Source organism: Pelobates fuscus, chromosome 7, assembly GCF_036172605.1.
Source record: "Pelobates fuscus isolate aPelFus1 chromosome 7, aPelFus1.pri, whole genome shotgun sequence".
NCBI classification, from domain to species: domain Eukaryota; kingdom Metazoa; phylum Chordata; class Amphibia; order Anura; family Pelobatidae; genus Pelobates; species Pelobates fuscus.
Window position 1 is genome coordinate 209,301,452 of NC_086323.1, and position 27,390 is coordinate 209,328,841.

At 41.3% G+C, this 27,390-nt stretch overlaps 1 protein-coding gene across 1 annotated transcript in view; it reads left to right on the forward strand.

The window, feature by feature from the left end:
• The window catches only part of LOC134568909 (retinoic acid receptor RXR-gamma-like), a 56,454-nt gene extending 32,327 nt beyond the window's left edge, over positions 1-24,127 (forward strand). The window contains exons 3-10 of the mRNA XM_063427610.1: positions 1,661-1,808; positions 5,933-6,118; positions 6,900-7,060; positions 10,820-10,949; positions 16,442-16,574; positions 16,644-16,735; positions 17,455-17,560; positions 23,569-24,127. Of these exons, the coding sequence (XP_063283680.1) occupies positions 1,661-1,808; positions 5,933-6,118; positions 6,900-7,060; positions 10,820-10,949; positions 16,442-16,574; positions 16,644-16,735; positions 17,455-17,560; positions 23,569-23,716 (1,104 nt within the window). The 3' untranslated portion in view covers positions 23,717-24,127. The remainder of the gene's footprint in view (positions 1-1,660; positions 1,809-5,932; positions 6,119-6,899; positions 7,061-10,819; positions 10,950-16,441; positions 16,575-16,643; positions 16,736-17,454; positions 17,561-23,568) is intronic.
• Positions 24,128-27,390: the final 3,263 nt, after the last annotated feature.

Sequence of the window (27,390 nt, forward strand, 5' to 3'; positions counted from 1 at the left end):
TGTCCTGGGGGCCTATAAATCACACCTACACGAGTTACTGTGTGATTACCAAATTCTAACGTAACCCAAACGGACTCTAGGTTCGTCTCACTAACCTTTATTAGACTAGATTTTATGCTATCCTTCACATACAGGGCCACCCCTCCCCCTTTCCTGCCTTCCCTGTCTTTTCTATATAAAGAGTACCCTGGTATTGCTATGTCCCAGTCATTTTTCTCATTATACCATGTCTCAGTTACAGCGACTAAATCTACACTATCAGTTGCCATTATTGCCACAAGTTCATGGATCTTATTCCCTAAACTGCGAGCATTTGTAGACATGACTCTAAGCTTATCATTTTTTAACACACTTGCTACAGGCACCTTCTGTCCTTGTTTGGGGGGACAATTGGATTGATGTTTTATCACCCTTTTGCCACCCCCTTCCCTCCTAGTTTAAATACACAAACAGTGTTATCTGCAAAAGGCCTGAAGGGAATGATTCTACTCACCCAATAAGCTGTAATTGTTCTGGTGACTATAGTGTCTCGTTAAGTAAAACTTTTTTTTGTTTAATATAAAATTATATTAATATATTATAAATATAATTTAATATATAAGGATCTCTTTACATGGTCTCACACACTAGTAGACACACTCTTACTGACGTTCACACTCTGTGTCACTTACACACTCACTAACACACACAGTGTCACTAAAACACAAAAGCACACCACTTTACATAAAGTCACACATTATTTACACACACACACACACACACTTACAAACATGCGCACAATAAACAGTCCACCTCAGCCTCCAGATATGCCATACCAGAGTGCTGTGGAGAAGGGGACCAACCTGTAGAAAGTGATATAGGGGTCTATTGAGCCCACAAAATGTTTATTTATTTTTATTTGTTTTTACTTTTTAATGTGGCTGATGGCTAGCAAGCGCTGGTCAGCCACCGCATGATTAACCCTCACACTGCTAATTGCTAGCACTGCTAGTTGGAAAATAGTTATTTAACGTATTATTCGCTTGCAAAATATATGAATGATAATTTGCGAACGTTCATCTTGCTGTTTGCGTTCGGTTTATCTTCGACTGCCACGCGGTTGTTGATAAATCTTTGATGCTTTAAATTGGGTCATATTTGGATATTGGCATTTTTCTGAATGCTTTTAAACTAATTTTACAGAATTGGTTGGACTGACTGAATCCTGAAATCAGTTAGCTTAAGTAAATCTGTGAATTGCCGATGCAGTCCAAATTCAGTCATTTTCACACAGTCTATTCAATAACCCTGTTAATATTCTGATTTGTATCATTATCCAAAAAGTGAAGTCCTTCTGGACTCCTACTGATTGAGCTTTAATAGAATTTTGTGAAGCTCATCACACAAGTTTACATACATTTCTTCTATCCTAAACCATGTAAACGTCTATTTCACGCTGTTTTGACAGAGGATCTAGATACAGTTGGAAATGTTGCTTTAAAGTTTTATTGTCTACACATATGAGTTCATTCTTCCTTGGCTTTAGAGTCCTTCAAGTTTAATAAAGCCATGCAACGCCCACCATAAAGCCATCCTGTAATAAACATTTACAGTTCTTGTCATCTTTTGGCAATTAAATGTTCTTATAATAATGTAGCTAATGTTTTTGTTTTTGTTGAAGCTCGGTCTTATGAATAACGTCAACTGCTCAGAAGACATAAAACCTCCACCCGGTTTGAGTGGGTTGGCGAGTCCTTGTGTTAATAGTTATTCCTGCAACAGTCCTTCAGCTTTGAGCAAACACATCTGTGCCATCTGTGGGGACAGATCTTCAGGTAACTGCTGATTTAACTTGACACTTTACACTCTATTCAGCGTCAATCCAGTGAACTATACTGTCATTTGGACCTTTGGCCAGTTTGGGAACATTGGAAAACCCAACCTGCCCTTTAAAATCGGTTTCTGCAATGCCGAGCTCCTCTTGTTAATAAATGCATAACAATTTGCATGTCAGTACTATTATTATTATTATTGTCATTTATATAGCGTCCATTTATTCCGCAGCGCATGACAATATTATAAAGGGGGAAAATTAGCAAAAAATTAGACAATTACAAAATGTTACATGAACAATACGATGAGGACCTTAGCCAAACAAGCTTACAGTCTAGAGGAGGTAGGGTACAAAAACATGACAGGATGGGCATCACGGTGGGTTTTGGCAGTCTCTTAATTTATTGAAGACTAGGGCAGAGTCTGATGGGGGTAGGCAGGATATTCCAAAAGAAAGGCTGACGGCAAGAAATTCTGCAAGTGAGAATTAACATTAAGGGTGCAAGCAGCGGACAGGAGAAGGTCATCGGCAGGTCAGAGAGACCGAGAAGGATTCATACCTACGAATTAGTGAAGAAATATAACAGGGGCCAGAGTTTGTTTAGAGCTTTATAGGTAAGGGTTAGTATTTTGAATTGACTCCTATATACAGAAAGTCAGTGTAATGATAGACAGAGGGGTGAGGTGTGAGTGGAGCGACAGGAGAGAATGATCAGCCTGGCGGCGGCATTCATTCATTGCAGATTGTAGCGAGGCAGTATGGCTGCTGGAGAGACCAATTAAGAGATAATTACAATAATCAGCGTGAGACATTATGTGAGACATTACATCTTGTGCAACTAAGGGGTGTGCGCGGGAATATTTTTTCAAGGTGGAGGTGACAGGTTTTGGCAACAGACTGGACATGAGACGCAAATGTGTTAACACCAAGACAGCTAACTAGCAAGGATGAGCTAATATGGGTACCATCAAGTTGCAGGGAGAGTGAAAGAGGAGGATTAGTATTATAAGGGCGGTAAAACAAGAAGCTCAGTTTTAGAGAAATTGAATTTCAAAAAAGCCCGGAGGACATTTGATTAGAGATGGAAGAAAGGCCACCGTTGTAGGACAGTGGGGGAGAGATCAGAGGAGGAGAGATATATCTGGGTGTCATCAGTGTACAGCCACTGGCGGATCCAGGGGGGGGGGGCAACGGGGCAATTGCCCCCCCCCCCCCCCCCGAGAATCCGAGGTTCTCCCTCTCCCCTGCCGGCTAATGCAGGGCTGGCGCTGTCTAAGCGCTAGCCCTGCAATGTGCCTTCATGGACCGGAGGGGAGATCAGAGATCTGCCCCACATACATACACTGCCCCCATACACACACATTGCCCCACATACATACACTGCCCCCATACACACATTGCCCACCATACACATACACTACTGCTCCCACACACATACACTGCCCCCATACACACACATACACTTCCCCCATACACACACATTGCCCCCATACACACACATTGCCCCCACATACATACACTGCCCCATACACACACATTGTCCCATACACACACATTGCCCCCACATACATTGTCCCCACATACATACACTGCCCCCATACACACACACTGCCCCCACATACATACACTGCCCCCACACACATACATTGCCCCACATACATACACTGACCCCATACACACATTGCCCACCATACTCATACACTACTGCTCCCACACACATACACTGCCCCCATACACACACATACACTTCCCCCATACACACACATTGCCCACATACACTGCCCCCAATACACACACACACACCATACACATGCACTGCCCCCAATACACACACACACACCCTACACATGCACTGCCCCCACATACATACACTGCCCCCACATACATACACTGCCCCCACATACATAATTGCCTCACATACATACACTGCCCCCATACACACATTGCCCACCATACACATACACTACTGCTCCCACACACATGCACTGCCCCCATACACACACATACACTTCCCCCATACACACACATTGCCCACATACACTGCCCCCAATACACACACCCTACACACACATTGGCCTCCACACACAAACTTCCTCCCATAAACACATTGCCCTCCACTCACACTGCAATGCACATACACACACACACTGCCCCCTAACACACACTGCCGTCCTCATGTACACACTGCAACTTTCACACACACACTGCTCACACAGTCCTTCTTACACAAACACACACACACTGCTACCCTGCTCCTATGCCCTACTACAGCCCCATTTCCAAGCAGACCTCAGGTAAGTTGTCAAACTGTTGTTAAACGGTTTGACTACTTACTCTGGGAGGGGGTCCCGGCACTACTGGCACCATAACCACTACACTGAGCTGTAGTGGGTATTGTGTCTGGATTATTTCTTTAAATAATCTGCAAGTGCCCCTCCCGAGGTCAGGCTCTGGATCCGCCACTGTGTACAGCTGGTAGCAAAATCCAAATGAATTAATACTTTTGCCAAGAGAGGCAGTATAAAGCGAAAACAGAAGGGGATCAAGAACAGAGCATTGGGGGACTCGAGGAGGTATTATTAAAAAAAGAGACACCGAATGAACATTGTGAGTGATAGGAGGAGAACCATGACCGTGTCACAGAGAGCAGTGTTCAAAGAGTTTGAAGAAGGAGGACATAATCGACAGTGTCAAAAGCAGCAGAGAGGCCAAGAAGTATTAGTTTAGAGTAGTGGATTTAGCTGTGATTAGATCATTTGTAACTTTAAGAAGAGCAGTCTAAGTAGAGTGGAGGGGGCGGAAGCCAGATTGAAGAGGGTTGAGAAGAGAGTTAGAATTGAGGAAGCAAGCCAAAGTAAAGGCACGTCTTTCTAGAAGCTTTGAGGAAAAAGGGAGGGGTATGGGACAATAGTTGAAAGGGGAAGAAAGCTCAATAGATTACTTTTTTTAGGATGGTTTTGACAGTAGCATGTTTAAGGGGAGCAGTAACAATGCCAGAAAAAAAGAGAGCATATGAATATACACATTAAGGGGAGCAGGGACAATGACAGAAGACAAAGGGAGAGAGATCTGATAAGGTGAGATAAGACAGGATCAAGTGGGGAAGTGGTGGGGTGTATGGAAAGAAGAAGCACAGTCATCTTTTGTTCAGTAGTTGGCGAAAAGGCCTGAAGCATAGGAAAGGCACATTCGAAGTGCGACATGAGAGAGAGAAGAGTGTAGGGGTTTAATCTTGTCAGTAAAGCAGCGTGCAAAGCTATCAGCTGTAAGATTAGTTGGGAGCTAGTCACAGCAGGTTGAAGAAGAGAGTTGAAGGTATCAAAGAGACACCTGGGAATGTGGGACCATAAACTAATGAAAGAGGAAAAATATGACTGTGTGAGATCTGCACTGTACGAACGCACAATGAATTCATAATGGAGAAAGTCTGACAAGGTGCAAGACTTCCTCCAGCAGCTGAATGGGAGCACCTCTGCAGGTAGCATGTTGACTGGCCATAGTTGGAGACACGTCCTCCTTGAGGTCTATGTTTGGAGTGGGGCTGCAGCGTCCAGGGCAGTGGTAAAGTTTGTGTTATATTAGAAAATAGCCAGAGAAGGACAGGTGAAAGTAGGGATGAATGAGAGTTAAGAATGGATATCAGCTGAGAGTTGACGGAGGTCAATAGAATTCAGCTTCCTCCTAATTTGAGGAAGGTTAGGTGAGAATGATGGGTGAGGTTTGCTCTCAAGAACAAATAATTAGAGGTGGTGACACGGAAAGGGAAATTGTACTGTTACAGAGATTAGAGATCGTACATGCATCTAAAAAAAAAAAAAAAAGATTGAGGGTTCTGTTAGCTTCATGTGTGGAAGAATCATCCCAGTGGGATAGACGAAGGGAAGAAGTAATTGAAAGACGTTTTGAGGCTATTGAGGTCAAGAGTTGGTACATGGGAATGTTGAAGTCCACAAGAATTAGGGATGGAATATTAGAGGAAATAAACAGGGAGGCCAGGAAGCAAAATGGTCAAGTATGAGAAGAGGGGAACCAGGGGGTGGTAAATAACATCAATGTTTGCAAAGATGGGTTTGAATTAGGGCAATGTAGCTAATATTAATTACTTTGTTAAATCTGAACCTTCAGGCAAACATTACGGCGTATACAGCTGTGAAGGTTGTAAAGGATTTTTTAAACGAACCATAAGAAAGGACTTGGTCTACACTTGTCGAGACAACAAGGATTGCTTAATTGACAAACGCCAGCGCAATAGATGCCAGTACTGTCGTTATCAGAAGTGTTTGGCCACGGGCATGAAAAGGGAAGGTGTGTATGTTCAATGACTCCCTCTAAAACTTCCATAAGTTCCATTACAATGGTGTTTTAGTAAATTAACATGTAACGTAATAGCATATTACTGTGTGAAAAATCTCTGTATTCCAAACGTTTTACTCTTTGAGGAACCATATGTCCAGTCTGTTCCGCTTGTTTGAGGATGCCCATAAAGGTATTAAAGTTGTCATCTGGGTTTTGGACCTTAAGAAGGTTTTTAACCCCTTAAGGACCAAACTTCTGGAATAAAAGGGAATCATGACATGCCACACATGTCATGTGTCCTTAAGGGGTTAAAGAATAAACAAAAAGATGTACAGCACTTCTTATTCTAAACAATGTGTCACATTGCTTAATGAAGACACTCAGTGAAAACGTTGCTGTTTTACCAATAAAGGGATGTAATCTTTTCACAATAAAGAGAGAAATAAAAAATATTTTTTGTGTATTCTTTGATACTTAAGGCGGAGCTGGAGTCATTGCACTCTTAAGAAATATACTATTGCTATTTAAGAAGATTTTTGGTGTGGTTCAAATGTTTATTACAAACAATAATATAAACAACGTACAATAAAAAGTTTAAACCCCAACGTCCGATGTGTGACGCAGCAGGAGCAAATATTGACCTCTCTCGAAATATCTCAAAACTTGTATTTTTATATTAGTTGGAAGTCTGCTTTAATGGTAAGAATTTACATTTTGGAATTAATAAAGCCTGATTTTGTACTCCCATTCTTTATTCTCTAATGACATATATCAACTTTCTCATCATCAGCGGTGCAAGAAGAGAGACAAAGAAGTCGAGACAAGAGTGACACGGAAGCCGAATTGACATGCAGTTCAAGTGAGGAAATGGCGGTGGAGAGAATACTAGACGCTGAACTTGCTGTGGAACCTAAACTCGAGGCATTTGGAGATGGCAGTTTGCCCAATTCTGTAAGCAAGCTTTAGTATAGTAAATTTCAAGGTGCCTTTGGTTGCCTATATTAGCGTGTATAGCTAAAGGTAAAAAGCACAGTGAGATGTAGGCATAATTTGTGTTGCCCTCAGCCTAATTCACACGTTGTATATACCTAATAATGGAGCATAGACTAGGTGGAATTCCTGTCATACGCCTGCCATTACTGTTAGAACAGCAACCATGCTCGGCGACGCCAAGACCCCAGGGGACTTTTCGGAATGTGCCCGGCCAGAGCCGAACATTAGTGTAGGCTGACACTCACCAACTCTCCCTGCCGCACGGCGGCCTGGACGGCTGTCATGCTATCACATCAATGCAGCCATTGAGGACTATGTCCCGCCAATTTTTAATTTGAATTTTAATTTTTCATGCCCCACATCCCCACGACAGGCGAATGATAGATAGTTTATGATCTGTTTTTGTAACGTACTGTTTAATTAACCTACCCACACATAACGGCTTAGCTATATCACACTCCGACTAGAAACCTCTGCAGGGGACCCGTTCAGATATACGCTGATTTATCATGGGCTGGGTGATAGGTGTCCGGCTCCTCCCTGAGGGTTGCCTCTGGGCCTCGCACACATCGCTACTATAAACTTAGCGCTTCGCGCTAGCCTTGGTAATCAACTAGTGTTACCTGAGTAAGCCTGCCTATCCCATGATATTACCAGATCGACGAATAGGTCTAGCCGGTTTGCAGCTTAATAAAACACTTTAAGCCGAAGTTATGCTGCATAGTAGGGCTTCGTCTGTAAATATTAAATATTACAGAATTGACATGTACACTCATAATCACTCAGGTATTGTTTAGCCTGCCTAGCTTGTTTAGCCTATGTAACACTGTTTTGTCTTCCCTAGGCACATTTTGTGTGAGGTCTCAATCGTGCATAGTGGACAGTATGCCACAAATATAGGCAATATGTTTCTTATTTGGGTTTTATTTTCTTTCTGTGTATAGTACCTACTCCACCTGAATATCCTGGCCTAACCTACTTAACCATCATCACACTCAGACCGCTGCTGTGCTTAAATATGTTTGCAGATTAGATTCCTCAAAAATTGAGTGTGCCTGATTATTAGCTACTGGTACAACTATGAAAACCTGCATGTTCATGGCATATCTACTAACATAATCGAGGCAGGACAGATTAGGAACTAACTGAACATACTGTGCTAACTAGCAGCTCTCTAAACACCATACTGCCGGACTGTCTGACCTGTCGTATTTACTTACCTGCCCTCAACACAACGTTTAAGTTAGTGTATAACGTTGAATTTATAAAGCCTATGACTCTTAGCATATGTGATTGTTTCTACCAATGTTGTGAGATCAGCTTTTGAAATAAGCCTGTAATCAAAAAAAAAAAATGCGCTAATGCCCATGCCACTGTTTTGAATGTTTGATATACACGAGTACGCTGTTGTGGCGTCTGTATTGTTATTGTACTCACCTGCGCAACCAAAATAAAGAATTAAAAAAAAAAAAAAAGCACAGTGAGGAAGATGAAGGAACTGAGTCTCAATAACCATAAACCAAAAAAGGCTACTGAAAATAATCTATCCCTGTGTTACCTCGGCACCGTGGACTGACTACTAATGCCTACCTAAACCAGTCTCCCTGCCTAAAAATAAATAAAAATAAACTAGTGAGACAGAACCATCTGTCTGTGGATTACGTTTATCTGTTGCTCATTCATCTGTTTGTTCGTGCCTTTTCTTGTCCGAAGGGGTCCAGTGTTATTTCCCCTTTTTCCCGAAAGACTTGCAAAACTGCCGGCCACCCAGTGGGAACGTGTGCTGCTTATTAACCTCTTGGCCTCATTGAACGTTGTGGTTAACCGTAGACACTTCCCCATGTTAATGGTCGGCTGGGTGGTCGTCGTTCGTATCAACGAACACGAGGCGACGGCCATCTTGGACATACGAACACCCAGCGGTGTTCGTCGACGATTCTGTGGAACTAAAAACGGCTACTATTTTCATACGAACACCGCTGAAACCGCCGACCTCCCTTCCTCTGTTTCATCTATTCATACGAACGATGGCTGTGCGGCACATTTTCATACGAACAGAGCCACCCTCAGATAGCCGTCCCATGGAGCCCATTCGTATAATGAAAGGACTATGTGAAAGACTTTGGCTCCATGGTGATTGAACTATATGCATAGGATCTGAGCGCTATTCTGTAGTTTTGTGCGATCAGATCCCAGCTATCTGGGGATACGTTAAATGTGGATATTCTGTTGGGGAATTGTGAAGTTATATATTTTTGTGTATTTCTGTTACACTGTATAACATAGAGTTTTGCCTCTATCCTCGGAGATAATTGAGTTACTTTCCAATTATCTCCAGGATAGAGAGGAGGGTCCTGTACAGCTAAAGGGGAGTGATTATATGTATAACATTGTGATTGGCTACTGTAATATTATTGTCCCAGTTTTCCACCAGGTCCCCTAGGGGAGTGTCCACCTGGTGGAAGACCTGCATAAATACCGGGCAGGTAGCCCATATTAAACAAGATTCCTGCTGACCCTCAATACGGAGCTTTGTCTCGTATTTGGAGGGAATTATTCGTATGTTTTTCTCCCGTTCAGGTGTTTGGAGCATTCGTATGGTGTGGATGATTCGTATGATTTCTGTTCGGTTGTTTGGAGTGATTTGTAGCTGCCTTTGCATTCGGAAAGGGAACATCTTACACGGCTTTACCCCTTCTATACCTGGGGTGCCATAACAACTAGTGCATACTAAATGAAAGTGCTACCAAGTGAAGTGAAAACAAAAATAGAGAGAGCTCAACGCGTGTTTCGGTGTGTCAGCACGCACACCGTCGGCAGGAGTTGTAGCACTTTAATTTAGTATGCAATAGTTTATTTTGATTTAACATTAGGTAGAGAGGCTGGTTGAGGTAGGCATTAGTGGTTAGTCCATGATGCCGAGGTAACACATGGATAGATTCTTTTAGTAGCCTTTTTTGGTTTATGGTTATTGAGGTTCAGTTATATGTGATAAATGTTTTGATGTTTTAATATATAGAAAAAAATATTTGAAAAGTTTATCACAAAATATTTATTCTGATGGAAATCTTATCCAACAATAATAAACCAATTATATAATATTGCTATTCATATACAGCTATGGGAATAGTAATTGCCTGATCATTTTATATAAAGTAATCTAAAAAAATACATTTTTTATTAGAGTAAATTCTTTTAAAGGTTTTACACAAATTTCCATTTTAGAAGAATACAGCTCAATGAGAAGTCACCTACTCTGGGCAATTGCTGCCTCTTAAGTTTATCTCCACTGAGCTAAACAAACCAGGAAGTAATATTACCTGTCAGCTGCTTGGAAGCCAAGAGGGTGTAACCATTTTCATTTATAAAAGTGTCTACTTCTATTGAAATTTTGCAAAATAAAAAAAGAGGACACACTCTTCACTCATAAAGCATTTCAGCAAACTAAAGTGCTTTAGGGGTCTGGAGTGTCCCTTCAAGCTTTTTAAATAATTTCATATTTTTAAATAAACATTTATTTTTTAAAATCTAAATATTAAAATATTTGTCAAAATATTAAATAATTTTAAAGGTTTATGCAAGAATTTCAAACCGTTTGAAACAATATTAAATCCAGGTTTTAATTTGGTGACTTTTTTTGTTATTAAAACAGACATTTCTTTACAGGTCTACATTCAATTTGAGGGTCTTTTACGTGTGTTTTGTTTTCCGTCCCAGACAAGTGACCCAGTTACTAATATATGCCATGCAGCTGACAAGCAACTGTTCACCTTGGTTGAATGGGCAAAAAGAATACCGCATTTTTCTGACTTACCTTTAGAAGATCAAGTGATTCTATTGCGAGCAGGTAATTTTTAAACTTTATTTATTTTACATTGTTACATAGTTACATAGCTGAAAAGAGACGTGCGTCCATCAAGTTCAGCCTTCCTTACATATGTTTTTGCTGTTGATCCAAAAGAAGGCAAAAAACCTAGTCTGTAGCGCTTCCAATTTTGCAACAAACTAGGAAAAAATTCCTTCTTGACCCCAAAAGATCAGTCGGATGTAGTGATGTCGCGAACACGACATTTTCGGTTCGCGAACGGCGAACGGGAACTTCCGCAAACGTTCGCAAACCGGCAAATCGCCATTGACTTCAATGGGCAGGCGAATTTTAAAACCCACAGGGACTGTTTCTGGCCACAAAAGTGATGGACAAGTTGTTTCAAGGGGACTAACACCTTGACTGTGGCATGCCGGAGGGGGATCCATGGCAAAACTCCCATGGAAAATTACACAGTTGATGCAGAGTCTGCTTTTAATCCATAAAGGGCAGAAATCACCTAACATTCCTAAATCACAATGGATATGGATTGACACCTGACATATGACATATTGACACCTTGACATATGGATTGACACCTTGACATATGGATTGACACCTGTCCTCAGAGACCCTGATACACACTGACACAGAGCAGAATAGGAAAAAACAAAGTGTATAGGCGCCCGCTATAACGTGATGAATTAGTAAGGGCTGCTGTATACAATACTGCTGTATACAATACAAGGATTCCCAAAACCTTGTGTATTGGTGAAACAGAAAATATAAAATATGGCGTATACTGCGCCCAAGGATAATACGTACATACACCTCTGAGAGGAGAGTTGGTAAGTACCTCGAAATAATAAAACAGAGGAAAAAATAATAGTGCAATACAGTTTATAGCAAATATTTGTGCTGGGTAACTATAGGAAAATCACTCACATAGGGTAGAGCTATATAAGAGCTCTACTTTGTTCAGCGTGGACGGTATAATCCCCGTCTAAGGATACAAGCTGGTACAGATGATATTGATCCTCCAAATGAGAAAATGAAAATAAAAGAGAGAGACACTCTGATAGTGTAGTAAGTACTGTAAAACCAGGGTAGTAGATAAAGTATTGTACTTACAATTTATAGAGCAAGACCTGCTCTACTAATCACAGCATGGGTGGTACTATCCCCACCTAAGGTTATGATGGCACCAGGTAGTCAGCAGGACATCAAATGTAGGTAAAATAATAAAAGATAAGTAGCTAAATGCAGTAAAATAAACTATTTATTATAAAAATATATTACATATAAAAGTACAAATGTACTTGCTCTATAAATTGTAAGTACAATACTTTATCTACTACCCTATCGGCCGTGTAGGAACGCCTGAAATGGCCACACACCTTCCTGGCCTGCTTCAGGATGTCCTGTAAGCCTGTGTACTTATGCACAAAGCGTTGTACGATCAGATTACACACATGTGCCATGCACGGCACATGTGTCAACTTGCTCAACTTGCCCAATTGCTCAATGCCGCTAACACATTTTTTCCATTGTCACAAACCACTTTGCCGATATCCAGTTGCTGCGGAGTCAGCCACTTTTCCACCTGTGCGTTCAGGGCGGACAGGAGTGCTTGTCCGGTGTGACTCTCTGCTTTCAAGCAAGTCAAACCCAAGACGGCGTGACACTGCCGTATCCGGGATGTGGAATAGTACCTGGGGAGCTAGGGGGGTGCCGTTGATGTGGAGCAATACCATGCTTTGCAGACCAGGTATCAGTGGTCAGATGGACCCTTGCCCCAACACTGTGTGCCAGACATGCCATTACTTCCTTTTGCATAATCGAGTACAGGTTGGGGATTGCCTTTTGTGAAAAGAAATTTCGTCCGGGTACCTTCCACTGTCCCAATAGCTACATAGATTTTGAACGCCTCAGATTCCACCAGCTTGTATGGTAAAAGCTGGCGGGCTAATAGTTCGGACAAGCCAGCTGTCAGACGCTGGGCAAGGGGGTGACTTTCTGACATTGGCTTCTTACGCTCAAACATGTCCTTGACAGACACATGACTGTGGGCAGATGAGCGGGAACTGCTCAAGGTGGGAGACGGAGTGGCGGATGGTTGAGAGGGGGCAAGGAGGACAGCAGTGGTTGACGTGGCTGGAGATGCTGGACCAGGAGGAGGATGGCGGCTTAGAGTAGGCGTGCTGCTTGTACTCATGTGTTGATCCCATAGGCGTTTGTGATGTGAGATCATGTGCCTACGCAAAGCAGTTGTACCTAGGTGGGTGTTGGACTTCCCACGACTCAGTTTCTTTTGGCACAGGTTGCAAATGGCATCGCTGTTGTCAGAGGCAGACACACAAAAAAAATTCCACACTGCTGAGCTCTGCAATGACGGCATTCTGGTGGTGGACACAGCATGCGTTGATTGGCGTGCTGTCGGGCTGACCCCGGGTGCCGATGCATGCTGTCTGACTGTGCCACTAGCTCCTTGAGACGACCTCCCCCTGCTTCCAACTCGTCTCCTCCTCCTCCTCTCTGTCTCCCCATCTGAACTTTCGCCCCGGTTCTTCTTCTTGCCGAGCGGGCACCCACGTGACATCCATGGACGCATCGTCATCATCAACCGCTTCACTTGTATCTGACAACTCAGCAAAGGAAGCAGCAGCGGGTACCACATCATCATCATCACACCGTACGTCCATGTGGGTAATGCTGCCTGAGACATATCCCTGTTATCTACATCCTCTGGCAATAATGATTGCGCATCACTCATTTCTTCAAATGGATGTGTTAGCCAGTCAACTATGTCCTCAGAACTTTTCAAGTTCAGGGTACATGGCCTCTGAAAACTGGGCATTATTCTAGGGCCAAAGGGAATCACAGCACCACGACCACGATGGCCCCTGTGGGGTGTCCTGCCTCTGCCTGTCATTTTTTGGGGGATTAGTGGTACTATGCGTGCAAGCTACTGTGAGACCAGATATGAGTGGCAATGTGCAATGGCAGAGGTCTGCAGAGTACACGCTGTAGGCCTGACACACCCGCTTGAAGACAACTAACTGCTATTCAATCTATAACAGTGAAAAAAAAAATGTTTTAAATGCACGCTATTGTGACACCAGAAATAAGTGGCAATGTGCACTGGCAGAGGTTGCCAGAGTACACGCTGTAGGCCTGACACCCGCTTGAAGACAACTAACTGCTATTCAATCTATAACAGTGAAGAAAGTTTTTTGGTTTTAAATGCACAAAATTGTGACACCAGATATGAGTGGCAATGTGCACTGGCAGGGTTCTGCAGGGCACACGCTGAAGGAAGGCCTGAAACGCCTGCTTTAAGGACACTGACTGCTATTAGCTTACACTGGAAACCTTTTTTTCTTTGTAAAAGCACGCTACAGAGACACCAGAAATGAGTGGCAACTGTCAAAGTATGCTGGCAGGGTTCTGCAGGGCACACGCTGAAGGCCTGAAACACCCGCTTTAAGGACACTGACTGCTATTAGCTTACACTGGAAACCTTTTTTTCTTTGTAAAAGCACGCTACAGAGACACCAGATATGAGTGGCAACTGTCAAAGTACGCTGGCAGGGTTCTGCAGGGCACACGCTGAAGGAAGGCCTGACACACCCGCTTTAAGGACACTGACTGCTATTAGCTTACACTGGAAAACTGTTTTTCTTTGTAAAAGCACGCTATAGAGACACCAGATATGAGTGGCAACTGTCAAAGTACGCTGGCAGGGTTCTGCAGGGCACACGCTGAAGGCCTGAAACACCCACTTTAAGGACACTGACTGCTATTAGCTTACACTGGAAAACTGTTTTTCTTTGTAAAAGCACGCTACAGAGACACCAGATATGAGTGGTGGCACTGGGCAAATGGGCACAGTATCCACTGAGCCTGACACAGAAGCTGGCAGACAACTAACTGCTCTTCTTCAATCTATTACAGTGAAAAACTTTTTTTGGTTTTAAATGCAATCTTAAGCTATTGTGACACCAGCAGTGAGTGAGTGGTGGCACTGGGCAAATGGGCACAGTATGCACTGTGAGCCTGACACAGAAGCTGGCAGGCAGGCAACTGCAATTACATTACACAAAAAAAAAAAAAAAAAGCAGACTGATGTTCTAGCCCTTAACCCCTTAAGGACCAAACTTCTGGAATAAAAGGGAATCATGACATGTCACACATGTCATATGTCCTTAAGGGGTTAAAAGGGCTTTTTGGGGTGCTGTTCTTACAGCAGAGATCAGATGAGTCCTTCAGGATTGTAGTGGACACTGAATACCCTAGCCTAGCTATGAATTTCCCTATCTAATCAGCAGCAGCTACACTTTCCCTCCTCTCACTAAGCATGCATCTTCCGAATGAATCGAAAATGGATGCTGGGAGGGAGGTGGGAGGGTGTGGAAGGGAGAGACTGCTGCTGATTTGCTGGAATGTGTCTGCTGACCGTGAGGCACAGGGTCAAAGTTTGCTCAATGATGACAAATAGGGGGCAGATTGAACCGCCTATGTGTTCGCCCGCGGCGGCGAACACGAACACGCTATGTTCGCCAGGAACTATTCGCCGGCGAACAGTTCGGTACATCACTACATAACATGTTTGTTCAGAATCTGTCATGCGCACATTACTTATCTACAAGAATAATGTAATATTTCATTGTTGCAATTAACACATCAACCTTTGTACCAACGGGTTTGCTAAGGCTAAGCTCTGCATCTGTCTGTTATATGATATTCAGAATTTTCTACTTTACACCACATTATCAAGTCTAGTAATCAATAAGTGATGTAATCATTGTATCCATTAGTACAAATGCCCAGAAAAAGGCAAAATGGTTCAAACAGATCCAACACTTAAAGGGACACTATAGTCACCAAAACAACTTTAGCTTAATGAAGCAGATTGTGGTGTATAGATCATGCCCATGCAGTCTAACTGCTCAATTATCTGCCATTTAGGAGTTAAATCACTTGTATTTCTGTTTATGCAGCCCTAGCCACAGCTCCCCAGGCTGTGACTGAAGCAGCCTGCATGAAAAATGGTTTCATTTTCAATCAGATGTTACTTACTTTAGAAGTTTTTATCTCCTGCTACGTAATTTAACTTGAACAATTATCAGAGCCAGAGATAATAAATTTAAACAGACCGTGCAATAAAGGAAGTTAAAACATCAGATCTCTATTTACAGGAAGTGTTTGTGGAAGGCTGTGTAAGTCACATGCAGGGAGGTGTGACTAGGCTGTATAAACAAAGTGATTTAACTCCTGAATGGAAGAAAATCGAGCAGCGAGACTGCAGGGGCATGATCTATACAGCAACACTGCTTCACTAACTAAAATTGTTTTGGTGCTAATATTATCAGTTTAAAGTTCAGAGTTTATTTAGCTTCAACATTGCCTCCTGTCTGTTAAACCCAATATATCTGATATAAAATGGAAGACATCCCTGGTACGGTCATGGATATGCTGCATGCGATATTCACATTCCTTATCGGTTCTTAGCGATGTTATGTGTCTATTTGTAGGTTGGAACGAGTTGCTGATTGCATCCTTTTCTCACCGCTCTGTGTCTGTTCAGGATGGTATTCTCCTTGCAACAGGGCTTCACGTCCATAGAAGCAGTGCACACAATGCTGGTGTAGGCTCCATCTTTGACAGGTAAAACTTCTTCTAAGTCTATCCTTTGCCAACAATACCGAAAACTTCTCACTGATTTTATTTCAATAGGGTGCTGACTGAACTGGTCTCTAAAATGAAAGACATGGAAATGGATAAATCAGAGCTGGGATGCCTGCGAGCAATTGTTTTATTCAATCCAGGTAAAGAAAACTAATTCCCGTCACATCTCCATTCTCGTTTACTTTGATACAATTAATAGAACTGGTAATTACCCTTGTCTGATAACTAATTCTAAGTCATGACCAGCAGAACAGGTTTTCAGAACCTCACCACCAGATATTCCACTTTGTAAGGGTCAACAAAAGACATCCAGTTCACAATAATTAATTTAATTCTTGTATGTCTGTTACCTTTTACAATCTAGCCTATGCTTCTTAACGTGATTAACATCAATGTTTTTTTGCCTAACAAAAGATTAATTTCATGTGTTGAATGTGTTGGACTGCATAGTCAAAACTGAAGCAGAGTGCGAGTGAATACTGAGAATGAATTTAGTTAGTCCCAGATCATGTCTCAAGCTGGTTTTTGTTCACATGTGCCGTTACAGAGAGAATCTGCATCATTTGCACATTGACCCCAAAAAGGGCAGTTCAGATACAAAATGATGGCAAGTCCTTTGTGTGAGGGACATAATAATCCCAGAAAACCATTTTGACGTTAGTGAGGTGTGGTTTATAACAATCTGGGCACTGTGAACATTCATTCCATATTTGGTAAACACTTTGATTTTTTGGTGAACACTTTTATTTTCTGTCCTATACTAATCGAGACACTACTATAGATAACAGCCAGATAAAGAAAGCTGGAAGGTAAGAAATGTACATTAAGTATGTCTAATTAGTTTACGTCATTATTTTAGATGCAAAAGGACTATCTAATTCTGCCGAGGTGGAGGTGTTGCGTGAAAAGGTATATGCAGCTCTAGAATCCTACACCAAACAGAAATATCCCGACCAACCTGGAAGGTGAGAAATTCTCCTCCTCCTCAAATGGCTGTTAGAGATCCTTCCTGGGTCATGGCTGCCTAAATTGCATCCAAACATTCAGTGTCTCCTCCATGCAGACACTGAACTTTCCTCATAGAGATACATTGATTCAATTCATCTCTATGAGGAGATGCTGATTGGCCAGGGCTGTGTTTGAATCATGCTGGCTCTACCCCTGATCTGCCTCCTTGTCAGTCTCAGCCAATCCTATGGGGAAGCACTGTGATTGGATCAGGCTACCACTTCTAATGATGTCAGCAGACTGCTTTCTGGTCTGAGGCAGACAGGGCAGAGCCAGCAGCTTCAGGCTTGAATACATGTAAGATGTTGCTATATTTAGGGAGGCATGAGGGGCCCAGGGGGGCTAGATGGTGGTTTTAACACTATAGGGTCAGGACCCTATAGTGACCCTTTAAAAGACAACTCCCCAAAAAATATTGAGAAGCCTCTGACTTTGTCCCCACGTGCACGCGCGTCCGCCTCTTGTGCACTGCTGAAACTGGTATGAGGTCTGTTAGGGAGGGAGGGGAGGCAGACACACTGAAGTAGAGTGAGCCTGCCACTTCTGTTAGTTCAGGGGAGCTAACTGAAGTAGGAAGGAATCCTCCCTGGCTGTTTGACAGCCGGGGGGAGTACCCTTGTTAATTTATAAAAGTGCTGATTTCTCATAAAAATCTGCACTTTTATGAACTGGGGTTAAATGAGGGTACTCCTCACTCATAAAGCACGTCAGCAAGCTGAAGTGCTTTTGGGGTGTGGAGTGGTCCTTTAAGTCCTATTCAATATACGTTACATCCTATTCCATTTAATATACATGGGACCTAAGTTCCATTCCATACACGTTACGTCCTATTCAATTGAATATACACAAAGTCCCATTCCATTCACTATACATTAAATCCAGTTCCATTCCATATACGTTACGTCCTATTCCATTCAATATACATTAAGTCCCATTCCATTTAATATACATTAAGTCCAGTTCCATTCCATATACGTTAATTCCCATTCCATTCAATATACATTAAGTCCAGTTCCATTCCATATACGTTAAGTCCCATTCCATTCAATATACATTAAGTCCCATTCCATTTAATATACATTAAATCCAGTTCCATTCAATTCACGTTACGTCCTATTCCATTGAATATACATTAAATCCAGTTCCATTCAATACACGTTACGTCCTATTCCATTCAATATACATTAAATCCAGTTCCATTCAATACACGTTACGTCCCATTCCATTCAATATACATTAAGTCCAGTTCCATTCCATATACGTTACGTCCTATTCCATTCTATATACATTAAGTCCCATTCCATTGAATATACATTAAATCCAGTTCCATTCAATTCACGTTACGTCCTATTCCATTGAATATACATTAAATCCAGTTCCATTCAATACACGTTACGTCCTATTCCATTCAATACACATTAAATCCAGTTCCATTCAATTCACGTTACGTCCTATTCCATTGAATATACATTAAATCCAGTTCCATTCAATACACGTTACGTCCTATTCCATTCAATATACATTAAATCCAGTTCCATTCAATACACGTTACGTCCTATTCCATTCAATACACATTAAATCCAGTTCCATTCAATACACGTTACGTCCCATTCCATTCTATATACATTAAGTCCCATTCCATTTAATATACAGAAGAGCCCTTGACCAGGAGAACAGGTTTTGAGAACCTCATGACACTGGCGCGTATAACTCTAACACCAGATTCTAATAATTCTAATATTTCTAATCATTTGTAAATACAAATAAGGGAATTTGTGTAAGAGGAAGAGTTCGGAGGTGTTTAACCCTTTAAGGACTGAGACAGTTGTACAAGTTGTCATAAAAACAAAACGTAAACAAAACCTGGCATTTGCGCTATATGTCTGTCCAACCGTAATTCACCTCTTTCATATTAAATGCACCCCCCCTTATTATATATCATTTTATTCAGGGGAAACAGGGCTTCCATTTAATTTATAATATTTATATATTAAACATAAATTAATATGAATAAAATGTAAAACAAAATGTGAACAATTACGATTTTTTTAGTACTGCCTGGCATTTTAACTGTGAATGTCATGATACTGTTAGCTGTTACTGCAATACAATGCACATATTTGGATTCAGTAAAGTCTCTCGAGTACAATAGTACCCCCAAGTACAAGTTGTATAGTGTTTTGGAAAGTTACAGGGTCAAATATAGCACATTCAATTTTTTAGCTTATACACATTGAAAAATCCCAGATTGGTTATGTTGCCTTTGAGACCGTATGGTAGCCCAGGAATGAGAATTACCCCCATGATGGCATACCATTTGCAAAAGTAGACAACCCAAGTTATTGCAAATGCTGTATGTCCAGTCTTTTTTAGTAGCCACTTAGTCGCAAACACTGGTCAAAGTTAGCGTTCTAATTTGTGTGTGAAAAATGCAAAAAACTGATTTGAACGATAATTTTGGCCAGTGTTTGTGACTAAGTGGCTACTAAAAACAACTGGACATACCCCATTTGCAATACCTTGGGTTGTCTACTATTGCAAATGGTATGCCATCATGGGGGTTATTCTCATTCCTGGGCTACCATACGGTCTCATAGGCAACATAACCAAACTGGCGAATTTGAATGTGAAAAAATGGAAATGCAAGTATTCTATTAAACTCTGTAACTTTTGAAAACACCATAAAACCTATACATGGGGGTGTTCTGTTATACTCAAGAGACTTCGCTGAACGCAAATATTAAAACATTACAACTTATCAAAAAAATTATATTGTCAAAAAAAATTATATTGTCAGTGAAAGTGTTGTGTGTGAAAAATGCAATCAACTGTACTTTCACTGACAATATCATTGTTGTGATATGTTTTACTGTTTTGAAACACTAATATTTGTGTTCAGCGAAGTCTCCCGAGTAAAACAGTAACCCCCGTGTACAGGTTTTATGGTGTCTTGGAAAGTTACAGGGTAAAATATAGGGCTTGTGAACTATATACTCTGGACTTTCTGCCTGAATTATCAGGCAAGTCCCTGAAATTGTAATTAATTAAATGACTTAATCATGTAAAAATATTATATAAATATATATGTAGAATTTAAATATAAATGTATATGTGTTTAAATATTAATGTGTATATATATATATTTTAATATTATTTGTATTTATATATATAGTTACATATATGTATTTATAGCATCATTCTAAATGTATTGTGATTTAAATATATATGTATACTAATATAAAAATACAGTTAGAGTGAAATATACCTGTATATCTTTTTTTTCAAATTTAATGTAATTTTATATTTTATTTTTTAATTTTTCAATTTTTTAATGATTATTTAATACATATATAATTTTAATTATATGGAGAAATAAGAGATGCACTCTCAGGTCTTTACGGGATTTCAATTATTTTTATTAAGTTGTTTATAGTAGTAGAAAACAAGAAGACAGAACAAAAAAAAAAATACCATACACTAACCGAGAGAGGTATTACAAAACGACAACCTTTCTCGATTAGGACAACAACACATAGGGTATAGGAAGACCCTGTAGGGTCGAAACGTCAGTCACATGATGTAACTATTTTACCGGAAAAAAAAAACGGATTTTTCGTAAAGACCTGAGAGTGCATCTCTTATTTCTCCATATATTCCATAACGTGGGATTGCACCAAGGCATAAAGACATCTACTTAATGGGAGATAGGGTGAGTGCCAAGCTATCTATTTTTGTATATAATTTTAATTTTATATTTATATTTATATTTATATTTATTATTGCCATTTATATAGCGCCAACAGATTCCGTAGCGCTTTACAATATTATGAGAGGGGATTTAACTATAAATAGGACAATTACAAATAAACTTACAGGAACAATAGGTTGAAGAGGACCCTGCTCGATCGAGCTTACATTCTATAGGAGGTGGGTGTAAAACACATTAGGACAGGAATTTGCAATCAAATAAGGTGGGCTGCCCTTTAGGAGAGGGCAAGAGACAGGTATGTGAGGTAAGGGTTAGTCTTGGAGGCCATAAGCTTTCCTAAAGAGATGGGTTTTAAGGCACTTCTTAAAAGATGCAAGACTAGGGGAGAGTCTGATGGCGGCAGGCAGGCTATTCCATAGGAAGGGAGCCGCCCGCGAGAAGTCCTGCAAGCGCGAGTTGGCCGTACGGGTGCGGACAACAGGCAGAGCGGAGAAACCGAAAAAGGACATACCTATGGATCTGTGAGGAGATATAAGAGGGGCTAGAGTTGTTCAGTGCTTTATAGGTGTGAGTTAGTACCTTGAATTGACTCCTATATCATACAGGAAGCCAATGTAAGGACTGGCAGAGGGGTGAGGTGTGAGAGAAACGACTAGAGAGGAAAATCAATCTAGCAGCAGCGTTCATTACGGACTGTAGGGGTGCAGTACGGCTATTGGGAAGACCAATCAGGAGAGGGTTACAGTAATCCATGCGGGAAATTACTAGAGCATGGACAAGCTCCTTGGTAGTATCTGGTGCAAGAAAGGGGCGGATGCGGGCTATGTTTTTAAGATGGAATCTACAGGATTTGGCAATATGCTGGATGTGAGGCTCAAAGGTGAGACCAGAGTCAAGTATGACGCCAAGACAGTGCGCTTGCAAGGATGGACTGATGTTGGTACCACAAACTTGAAGGGAGAGCGAAAGAGGAGGATCAGTATTAGGAGGAGGAAAGACAAGAAGCTCAGTTTTTGAGAGATTGAGTTTCAGAAAGCGGGAGGACATCCAGTCAGAGATGGAAGAAAGGCAAGCAGTGACACGTTGCAGGACGGGAGGGGAGAGGCCCGGGGAGGAGAGATATAGCTGGGTGTCATCAGCGTACAGGTGGTAGTGGAATCCAAAAGAGATAATAAGTTTGCCAAGAGAGGCAGTATAAAGAGAAAATAGAAGGGGACCAAGGACGGAGCCTTGGGGGACTCCAACCGAGACAGGGTGAGGGGAGGAGGTATCATTAGAAAAGGAGACACTGAATGAGCGTTGGGAGAGATAAGAGGAAAACCATGAGATAGATAGATAGATAGATAGATAGATAGATAGATAGATAGATAGATAGATAGATAGATAGATAGATAGATAGATAGATAGATATTCCAATAAATGGATAGCACTCCAGGGTCTTTCAGATGAAAATAAAATTTTACTTTTAATTCATGTTGAAAATAAAAAATAAAATACATCAACGTTTCGGCTCTCCTCTGGAGCCTTCTTCAAGATGTCTGAAACGTTGAGAGCCAAAACGTTGATGTATTTTTTTATTTTTAACATGAATTAAAAGTTACATTTTATTTTCATCTGAAAGACCCTGGAGTGCTATCCATTTATTGGAATATCTACATCATTGTGCTGGATCAGCACCGGGCAATATTAGTACCTTTACCAGGAGTGCAAGCATTTTTGGATTTTGTATATATATATATATATTATTATTAAAATACACTTAGAATAATAGTTTATGTGTGTGTATGTCAATATAAAAGTACTTAGATCATATGCATATATATATATATATAATATCTAAGTACTTTAATTTACTTTATTAAACTTTTGTTTACTTTTACTTACTTTTAAAACTTTTTTACAGGCAGCAGGAGGACAGCCTGAGAGCTCAGGCAGTCCTCCTGCTGGCACTGCATGAGCAGGCTATTCCGGCCATGTGATCGCAAGGACCCCGTGATCACATGGCCCTGGAGGGCTGGGTCATGCTGAAGGAGGCTGCCTGAGCTCCCAGGCAGCTCCCCGGAACGCGACTGCCGTCGTGGGATCGGCGGGGACCCAGTAAGTCCCCTAGATGGCGGGGACGTTCTATGCCACCCACCAGCATTTAGGACTGCCCAAAAAAGGACTCCATAGAACGCAGCCTTCCTTAAGGGGTTAAATATTTACTTACAGCAGTTAATGATCTAGATATATTTAAAACTTCCCTCCATTTTACAGGTTTGCAAAGCTTCTCCTACGACTTCCAGCATTGAGATCTATTGGACTTAAATGCCTGGAGCACCTCTTCTTCTTCAAACTCATTGGTGATACCCCCATAGACACATTCTTAATGGAAATGCTGGAGACACCCCACCAAATCCCTTGATATCTTATTTGTGAAAACCCATCAAGATACTTTGTATACATAGCCCTGTGGTGTCCTCTTATGGTTCAGAAACTTGGAGAACGCTATTGATCTAAACACTGGAAAACAGATGTGGACTTGATAGTAACACCTTCTTCACCTCTATTAACATGAATGAAAGTTATATACAGCACAAACAAAATGTAAATTATGTGTGTTTCTATTTTATAATCTGCGCCATTTTCACTTGAAAATTTATTTGTAGATAAAAAGAGATACATATGGAGCTGGATGAGTCTTGAAATGTCCATATGTAGAAAGAATGTCCATATAACATAAGCCATTACTAAGTAGTTTGTTTAAAGGGGCTGCTAGGCACCATAACCATAACAATCGAATTTCTGCAGTGTTTGGCACTTACTTGAGTCCACCAGGCACCTGCAATCCTCAATTCTCTTCTGATATCAGTAACGGGGAAGTCCCTACTGTAGGAGTCTGGGCAGAAGGTGTCAGTGGAAGCACGGAAATGCTAAGCCATTTGAAGAAGATTTGACTACTTACTGCCACATGGTGCCAGGGGAATCATAGCACCATAACCACTATAGCACACAGGACTATGTCATGATGTTTGTGACAGGAGAGATGGGGTAACAGTTTACCAGGTCCTACACAGGCCTATACTTTGACTCCTACTATAGGAATGGTGAAAATGACTTAGCTCAATGTCTTTATGGCCACCATGTTTATCCCAGATCTAGGTGGCTTCCTTATGTTACCTTATGATCATTTCACTGTAGTGTTATTTTATGCTTAGAAGGTCCCTTTAAAGCATCATAACCACTGCAGGGTGCTATAGTGGCCTTGGTTGGTTTCACTTTTTACCTGTGATCTCCTGTGCACTGCTCCCAACCTCCTATGAAACCCTATGCTATCTGGGCCTGGTGGTGAGGGACTTAGCTCATTGGATAAAAGTGATCAGCTCCCAGTCAATGAGCGATCCACTCATTGCAGGGCTTATCAGACACAAAAATGTTCTAAAACAGTTTGACCGATTGCACTGCTGACACCATAACCACTACAGCGAGTTGACCTGTAGACAATAAATACTGCTTAGTTGGGAAATGTTTACTGCATTTGTGTACCTTAGAGAACTTTCTTGCTGATATAATGAAATCACTAATTATGTCCTTTTCTGTCTTGTAGTGGGTTTTCCATTTCATACTGTGATCTATTTATTTTATACTATTTCCTATTGTTACCTCATGTTACGTGGTCTGTATATTAAACTGAGAGGCTCTATGTCCTTTTGTACTTTGAGTTTTTCACGAACAGGTACGCAGGTCAGGTATACATGGCTAATTTCACATTTCATGAATTGATCAGATATCAGGATTATAGAACGGCAACATTTATCCAATTGTACGAAACCGGAGACTGGAATCCAGCTTGTCAACTTGTTCTAGTCAGTTTGGGTGGAATTGACCTATGTCTGCTTATGATCCCTGGTTTGTTCGTTAAAACTGCGTTCACCTAACAAAACCATGAAAAGTCCAGACCACCCATATGCTTGTTAACCTCCATTACCTCTGTTAACACTTCCATAATGGATCACACCTGTGTTCTAAACTGTTGGCTGGATGGACATCATTCATATGTATGAACACATGGTGGCTGCCATCTTGTTCCTGTGAATGCAGGCAGCGGTGTTTGGTCGTTGAGTGTATGGAACTAAAATTGGACACTCTACCTCGCGAACACCGCTGAACTTCCATCTCCGCCTGCATACGTTTCTATACATCTGAGAAGAACACTGTTCGGTGGAATCATTCCCACAAATGAGGGGCACACAATCAGCATACGTGTGAAAGCATCCATTTGGTATTTTGTACGTTTTCATGCTCCCGAAAGAGACCGACTGTCAAAACTTTACCCCGGTGGCGTTTTGGCTGTGTTCATGGGATCCGAGCGCTTTTCTGATATGTTGTGCACTCAGATCCAGCTATCCAGGGGTATAAGACTTGAGGGGGTACATGGTTGTTTTATGTGTGTTTTGGGGTGTCATAAAAATTGGCGATTTTTCTGTACCTGAGAGATAATTTAAAGGATCATGGGAAGGATTACCCTGTAAATTTTTATGGGAAACCCAGTCTAGGGGCTTTTGCATAAAAGGCCGTGTGTGGCTCTGAATAAACCAGTTGGCTCCCAGAACTGTGTGTCGTCCGGTTACTGGGTGATTGGGATAGATCTGCTAAACCATGCTTCTTTTCCAGCTTCTGAGAACACCAGTGGAGATTTTGGATTTTAGTATTGCGGCTCCACTACACAGAGTTATTTATTGAAGTGTCAGATAATTAAAAGTAATTTTATTGCTACAAGATGTAGCGACAGGCCCGCTCCACTGAACACCTGACACACGGTCAAGTATGTTATGAGGTTGAAGCCCAAGCGCGTAAAGGTAACACACGAAACTCGCAATGTTCTCAAAACTTTATAAATACCCATTCTATTGTACAGCGTGATTACCTAATCCATCCAGAAAACCCACCTTTAATGTTTTTTTACCAGCCTATGTTATTCAATTCATCTGGTTTGTTCCTAGGGTTCGACTACATGTCTACTGTTCTAACTCCAAACCCTTGTCTTGTCTGCCTGTCATGACTATTTTGAAGCGACATAAAAATAAAAATAAAGATTGTCAAAAAAAGAAGTAATTTTATAGGAGCACTTTAAACACCATGACAACTACTGGGCCCTGGCACCATTGTAAGCATTTTACTTCTTATCTGGGGTTTTCTGTGCACTGCTCCCTTTGTCCACTATTTCCCATGGAGAGGTCTCTATCGGAGCTGAGGCCTGCAGTGCATGGGATGGTTTATTGGCTGAGTGCAATCAGCTGACACTCTCCATCAATGAGCTAGCAGAGTTTAGGAAAGCTAACGGAGCCTCCGTCTCACCATAGGAAGTAGTGGGAAGTCATGACCGAAGAAGGTAAGAAATTACATGGGTTGGTTTATTGGCTGAGTGCAATCAGCTGACACTCTCCATCAATGAGCTAGTGGAGCTAAGGAAAGCTAACAGAGCCTCTGTCTCACCATAGGAAGTAGTGGGAAGTGGTGACCGAAGAAGGTAAGAAATCACATGAGTTGGTTTATTGGCTGAGTGCGATCAGCTGACACTCACCATCAATGAGCTAGTGGAGCTCAGGAAAGGTAACGGAGCCTCCGTCTCACCATAGGAAGTAGTGGGAAGTGGTGATCAAAGAAGGTAAGAAATCAAACTGTCCTTAAAAGGATTGACTGCTTACAATGGGCGAGCGCTAGAGTACTCCTGTCACTATAACCACAGCGAGTGATCATAGTGTTTGGAGTGTTCATATAAATTCTAGGCTAAAATAGACAGGCTGAGTAAACTGGGTTCGTAGCCTAAAATGTAAAATTCAGTTTGGGGCAATTCACTAAACATTAATTGGAGCGAACTGAAAACTGAAAGATAAAATTAAGACTCAAAAAAGGCAAACTGTGATTTTTTTTTTCAAAATCAAGTATTTTGGCCAAACGTAATGATTTGGAAGGAGTTTTAGTTAATATTTCTATTACTAGCTCTTACCCAGACTGCCAGACATTATTTTATACAATTCCATTGCCAAGATTTTCAAATTCCTGAGGAATACATATATCTTGTTTTTGTGACTTATG